At 40.4% G+C, this 7,329-nt stretch overlaps 1 protein-coding gene across 1 annotated transcript in view; it reads left to right on the forward strand.

Moving 5' to 3' along the window:
* Window positions 1-7,329, forward strand: part of SYN2 (synapsin II) — a 171,523-nt gene that overhangs the window by 79,664 nt on the left and 84,530 nt on the right. The window contains exon 6 of the mRNA XM_017832755.1: window positions 6,351-6,440. Coding sequence (XP_017688244.1) covers window positions 6,351-6,440 — 90 coding nt within the window. The remainder of the gene's footprint in view (window positions 1-6,350; window positions 6,441-7,329) is intronic.

A 7,329-nucleotide genomic window follows, 5' to 3' on the forward strand; every position in this document is an offset into this window, starting at 1 on the left:
CTCTCCCCTCTCCCTTTACACAAGAATTGTTTCCCCACGTTATCTCCAGAAGTCTCACCAGCACTGCCCTCCCCCACTGATTTCCTTGCTGTCATTCCTTGATGTTTAGGTTCTATCCTTACTGCAGTTCCCATCCGAAATGGGTGCCAAGTCTACTTGTCCTGGTTTCTTTTATGAGGTGTTGTAACTGCCACACCTGCTCTCTGAAGCGTCTTTAGTTGATGGTTCACTTTAAAATGCTGGGTTTTTTTAAAAATGCACTGTTTGGGTATCGAGCACCTCAGAGAAGTCCTCTGACTTTCTGTGCTGAACTTAACAGAAAGTGGGTTGGCTGGTGGTGTCTGAGGAATGGAATTCTGCCATGGAAATCCACCATTGATTACTTCATCTACTGTGAAGTATCATTGAATTCAGTCTTTTTTATAAAACCCTACTATTTGAACTGGAAAGTCTCAGGACCTTAACATCCCTCAAAAATCCCACAAACAATAAAATCTCTTTCTATTGTAATGAGCCCCAAACCCCTTTGAGAAGTGCTTAAGCACATGCCTGAGTCCCATCAAGATAAACAGGTGCACAAATATTTCCTTGCTCAGAACACTGAACTCCATGTTCCCACAGCAGTGGAATAAAGTGCACATTCTCCTTCCTGCAAGAGCACCCAGAAAGGAGTTCCCAGAGCCTCTCACTTCCATAAACTTCTTTTTTTCCTCTGTAACTTTTCATTCTGGAATACAGAGTTCCAGAAGGCCTCTTGATCTAAGTATTACTTTATCATCATGGTATTACTTTTTGCAAATTCTTTTCTAACAAACATGTCTTGATCTGTTTTCTTCTCTTTATGCTTATAGGCTGTTTTCCTTCATTTTAATCCGTGTGTCTTCCTTAAGTCTCGCTTTCCTCAGTGTTTACACATTTTGTCAGTGCTTCTTCCATCAGCCAAGGTGTTTCTTGTTGCCAGATGCTTTGCTGCCCAGCCTTGCAAGCCAAGAGGAGATGTTTTTGTGTCTCTAACTGTGACCCTTTTCTGGTTGTTCGGGTTTTTTTTTAATCCTGCTTGTTGAAAACACTTTTTTTCTCTCATGGATGCACTGTGGTAATTTGTAGGCGAGTTCATGCAGTTCTTCCAAGGGCATGAGGTTTTTATTTAAGGCTTTTTTTTTTTTATCCTGTAGAAGCTCTTAATGGTTTGTATCTCATCTGCTGTAACTCCAGTGTGAAAATATTCCAGCAGTTAATTACAGCAGTGATGAGCAGTGGGAGAGCTGTGCCTCTCAGAGGCAGTGCTCGTGCTGCAGGGCAGGTGCAGGAGCCAAATGAATGCCCTTGGAAATTCTGGGTAACCTGAAGCAGACAGCCCAAATCGCTCTGGGAAGGGTCAGCACAATCCAGACAGGCTGAGCAGCAACATCTCAGGAGGTGCAGACAAGAACCCCAGAGGTCAATGGAGCTGAAGGTGAAGGTGAGGAAATATCAGCTGCAGTCAAAGGTGTAGAGATGCTGTGAGTCCCAGAGCAGGGCTTGAGAGAAAAGTCCAGCGGGGGAGAGAGCTCAGTTGGGAAGGCAGAGATCACCACCTTGCTCTTGTGTGATACCAGGCTGCACGAGGGTTAGGGAACAGCTCATCTGTGTTGTGAAACTACCACTCAAGTTCCAGAACAGGGTCCATGTCAGTAATCTTTCCATTCGTAGTCCAACTGTGTTGTCTTTGGCTTTGGATCATGATGGAAAACCACTGGAGGAACACCAAGTTCTGTTGTCAGTTCCCATCTTTTCTGTATTCTGTTAATGTGCCCAAACTGATCTGTAGGCACTGTTCCACCTTTCAGTTGCCATGTCAAACTCTGAATTGACTTTGGAAGTTTGAATACTTCCATTAAGTTGTCTGTCAGCTCCTGCTGACAGAGAAAAGTACATAAGCTGCTGTCAGTGGTCTGTTCCCCTCCATTCTCCTATTAGGTATCAAATAGCAAATCAAATGTGTATGAACTCACCCTTCTGGAAAAGTATTTAATGTTTACTAAGGTGTAAGAGAAGAAATGTAGGCCAATCACAACAAGGAAGCACATGGAGAGGGTAAAAAGGGTAACACAGATACTTCCCAGGTAATAATAATTTCAAAACCCAATCATCCAAACAAACAAACACAAAGACAATACAGAAACTATGTTTAAAATCCAGGCATAATGAAAAACCTTAGCTAAAGTAAATTGACTCCCCCAGAGTACATGTGTCAAATGTTTCCTCCCGGCCCCTTCCACTCAACTGCCTGATTCCTTCTCCCTCTGAAGGGTATGAAATATTTGTGTCTCAATCTGCTGGCCTCCAAGGACCCCTGATATGTTTGCTCTCATGGTGCTTAGTCTGTGCTTTTGAACCTCTCTTACAAGGCAATTATGCTTTTCTGGAATGACCAACCATATTTCTGAGCCTCAGCCTGAAAAAGGACATTTCAGTCTAAAAACGGACTTCAGGATATTTTTTGTGGTGCCATCTGAAGGGGATGAAAAAGTCAATGTGTCATTTTCTTTATTAGATTCCTATAATGGAACTGTAACATAACCAACCTATAATGTGACCCAGCTCATCTTTCAGCTTTGTAGTCTGCAGGCCCCCTAAGGGACCTGTACTGGCCACTGTAGGAAAAAGGGACCTTCCCTTTGTATTGAAAGGAAAATCCCATTGCTGAGGGATCAGCATGCTCACATGTGATCATCCATGCTCACATAGTGAATACAGAAATCACATTAGAAACTTAGGAATTTTACTGTAGTAATTTCACCCACAAACACTGCTACTCATTAATCCATTTGGTAAGAAGCAAGTTTATGGATGGAAATCTGGAAGCCAACTGGTATTGCATGGAATTTCTTCACTCCTTAGGTGTGCCCACACCTTAGAGAAGCCAAAGATAAGTCTCAGCTAAAAGTGCTATTTTTTATGACAGAAGGATTCAAGGAGTGTTCACCCATCCAAGTTTTCCTGTTTCTCCAGTCTTAGAGAGTGCCAGCTCCTCTGCATTGACTATCCAGAGAATTTAGCCATTGTTTTAGTTGTTACCATGAAGTATTAGATGGCTGGCTGGAGTTCTCCCACTGCCAGCAGAAGCAAGAACAGGGAATGAACACTCCCAACACAGAGAAATCGTTGATAAAAGGTTCAGTAACACAACCCAGTGGTGCTGTCCTGCCAGGGAACAACTCTACAGCAAATGGGAAGCAGTTTGTTGCATGAAAATCTTACTCAGCATCCCAGGAAATTCCCCACAGGAATGGGCAATGATATAAATCCTTCAGCCTGGCAAGAGAGATTAGCAGTGTGCTGGAATTAAAGATAACACAAAGCACCATCTGGAGTAAATAGTTTTAAATATCATGTCTGATTATCTTTGAGGGAAAAGTTTGTGTGGTTTGTTCAGGGGCAAATCTGAGCCTTTCAAAGATGACACGTGTAATTAAGCACATTTTAACTCATCTAAAGTGATAAGCAAAGTAATTATTCAGATTGTTATGAAGGTAGCAAAGGGATTTTTGGTAACTACTGCTTGGTTACAGCACATTCTGTGCAGTCAAATTTCGAGTGTTTCAGTCTTAGGGTGATGAAATCCCAGAAAGCTTTTATATGAAATAAAAGGGAATAAGTGCCTTTTTGGCTACGTATTTCTTCTTATCTGTGTCATACCTTGTTGGAGAGGAAAAAAAGTACAGCTGGCCTTCCTCTCTTCTGCTGTGGAGGAACAATCTATAGGCCTGGATGTGAAAGCATTTAATCCTGACTAGAAAAGAGAAGAGCTGACATGACAGTGAATGTTACAAAATCCAACTATTTTCCTGTTAATCTAATGCTCTGAAAACTGTAAATACATGTACCTAAGGTCAGTCCTCTTTGAGCTGAAAATAAGATGCAGAATTTGAAAATGAGAAGTAAATTCAGCTACCTAAACTAAGAACCTTTTTCCACTTCCTTGATTTTTTCTAAAGATTTTGAGAAGACTTCTGCTGAAATACTTAGCTCTATGACTTTATTTTTTTTAAAGTAATTATTAAAATCTCCCAAGGTTTTTGGCATCCATATAAAATACTTCATTTAAATATAAAATGACTCTACTGGCATTTTCTACTTCATGACCATCCCATGGCTCCAGTCAGCATTGGATTGGATAGTTCATCAGTTTATCATCTAAAATGATGATGCTCTTGCCCAGGACTGGTATTTATTTGCTTTGGCTGCTCAACAGGAAAATATAAAAAGATATAGTCCGGATCACACTTAAAAATTGATAGAAGCTCATTAAAACTTTAGGGAAATTCTCCTTTATAAATAGCCCAGTAGGAATCAGGGAAAATAATAAATATTTCTAGCAATTTGTGGATGCAAAAAATTCTATGTGAATTGAGGTTGAATTTAGCAAGATGCTCTTTGGGGAAGAAATGTTTGACAGGAGATTCCCAGAATTGTAGACATGGAGGTGAAGCAGCATCCCAGCAGGGGCAAAGGATAAATCATTCCCCTGGCTGTGGGAAATCTGAGATATTTCCTTCCTCTGTCTCACAAATTGACACCTACTTTTCCTACTTGCTATTTCATAGCTTAATTACTGGACTAGAGGATACTTTAGAGTGATACATGGGTGTTGATGCTATTTTAAGTAAACAAGCATTGACTAATATTAATCTGAATTACAGCTTTCTTACCTCTTGCATGAATGCCACAATCCCTAAAAATAGGGTCAGTTTCTCACTGTCTTTTTCTCACTCTCAGTGAAAATGGAAAAGAGACTAAGAAAAGAATCACAGGAAATACAGTAATAGGATTTTTTTAAAAGTTTTTTACCTAAAGCTAGGTAAATAGATTTATTTTAACCTAACAATTTCTTGGCAAAAATCGTGTATTTAATAGGAAGTATTTGCTTGTGAAATTTTGAAGTTGGATTTTGCATAAGAACAGCAATAACTAGTAAGTTGTCAGGAATCCTATTCTCAAACCACCTTATTTTGGTAGCTGTGATAATATTTCCTTTCCTTGAGGTCTGATTTGCACAGCACACTATCCAGCTACAATTTCATAGGCTTTTGGTGAAGACTACTCATCATTAAGGTATTTTCCACTGGAATTCCAAATTTAAAGATGTATTTTACCAAACCTAAGTAAACACCACTAAATTAAACAAATCCTCTGTGCCAGCTGGAAATGCATGCAAGGCTTTCATTGGGGTTTTTTTGCCTTTAAAGAGTTTTTGCTCTCCCTGCCCCCTCAGAATCTTCTCAGAGTAGGTATTTTATCTGCATTATGGACAGAGTTCTGTTGTTCTCTGCTTTTTGTGCTGTTTGCAACCAGCAAATCCCACTATTCAAACTGTTGTGCTGAGTTGTTTATGTCTCATCTTGGCATAATGACAATTGAACACATCACAGGCATGGCTGAGCCAGAGCTTTGGAGTCCTGGAACAACACTGGCCTTGTGGCTGCCAAAACCCTCCTGCTCCCTGGAAACCTCCCTGAGCCCCACACTCAGGAGTGAGGTCGGTTTTGAACCCCTACAAGAGAAGAGTTATCTGCTCACTAAAGAGGAAGAACAACCCCCAAAGACATTTCTATTTAATAAAGAATCCTTTGTCTTTTTGTGTGTAAATGTTGTTTTGCTTTCTGTGTTAAGGTACTGCAGTCCAGAGTACAGGTAGGCTGGATGTGCCACCAAAAGGGCCCAGAAACATTAATAGAATATTATATTAGAATATTGTATAATAGACATTACTGGAAATGACATAACATGGAGCCATTTAAATTATCCACATCTTTGTTGATGGTGGAAGGGTGGCCATGTGGTACAAGGCTGCAGCCTAGGAAATTAAGATTCCCCTGTTTGTTCCTCAGCTGACCTGTTACTGTGACATACTTATTGCTTTTATCTCTTTGCCAACTCTGCAAAATCGTGTTTCAATGTCAAGGGGGTACCAGACACTAAATTAATGATAAACCTGGTTTTTATATTAAATACAGTAGAAAAGGTGAAGTTATAATGATTTTATTATCAGTATTAAAATCAGTTTAAAATATATAGACAATGAGATCTCTGAAATCCAGTGTTCCAATATATTTCATTTTCTGTACCTGTGAGGACTTAACTCTTAGAGATGTTGTTCGGTGTTGATCTCTACATGAAATCCCAGTTTGGATGGATTAAAAAGGTGTGTGGGGGAAAGAGGAGTAGAAAGGCCACGTGTACTGGGCGTGTGGATTTGCTGAGTTTGTGAAACACCAAAGACAAGAAGCAAAACGACAGTATGAGATCATTTGGGTATAATGTGGTTTCCTCCTAAGCTTTCTGTTTTGTTTTGCTTTATTTTGCAGTTTGCCCAGCTGGTGTCTGTCTACAAAACTTTGGGTCCCGAGAAGTTCCCTTTAATCGAGCAAACGTTCTACCCAAATCACAAGGAAATGGTAGGTGCAAATAGCAACACTAAATACACTTCCTGTCTGTGTAAAGCAGGAACTGTAACACACTGGTCCTTTTTCCCATTTACTGTCCATTTTAAAAGCCATGTGGAAAGCTTTCAGGGGGATGAGACTGAGTGACCACTTGAAAGCATTGTGATGGTGAGCTGGAGGATTCTCAGATGGGAAGGCAGTAATTTTTCAGCTAACCAGCTTCACATCTTGAAAAGATTAAATGCTGATAAAGACATGAACAACTGTTAAAGTGCAAGAGTTACTTCTCAGGTTTGTTTTCACCCCAGTCCTTTATGATATGTTCAAAGTGTTTATTGCCTTTGGAGATGATGCACAAGGCTGTGTGCTGATTAGTGTGGGGCTTTGAATTCACCTAAAGTCAGGGTGGTTTTTACTTGTGATCTTCATGTACCTGAGCCAACATTGATTCCCAGTCCCTTACAGACATAAATGCATTCTTAAAAATAACAGGAATGACCTTTACTCATGACCTGTGTTATGCTGCGGTCATTCTTTTCTTATTTTTCTTAGGATTTCTAATCAGAAATTCTTTCCTGAGTATATTTCTCGAGAGGAAACACTGAGAGAGACTAGAGAGAGGCTCTTTGCTGATTGAATAGCCTGGCAGAGAAGCATCAATTATTGTAGAATCTAATCCATTCAGTATACGTCCCACAGCTGGGATTCAAGTACTGCAGCAAGGTCAGGATATATCTGTGAGTCAGCTGTTTGTGCAAGGTCCCTAAGCTGTCATTGCTATGAGTCTGTCCTGAGACTCTGGCTGGACTTTGTTAGCATAGGTGGGACCTCAGGTAAGCCCCGGGAACAGCAGGTGACTGAGATCCCTTCTGAACTCTTCCTTCTTCCACAGCTGCCTCAT

This window comes from Lepidothrix coronata, unplaced genomic scaffold (assembly GCF_001604755.1).
Source record: "Lepidothrix coronata isolate B3197 unplaced genomic scaffold, Lepidothrix_coronata-1.0 Scaffold205, whole genome shotgun sequence".
Classification (NCBI taxonomy): Eukaryota; Metazoa; Chordata; class Aves; order Passeriformes; family Pipridae; genus Lepidothrix; species Lepidothrix coronata.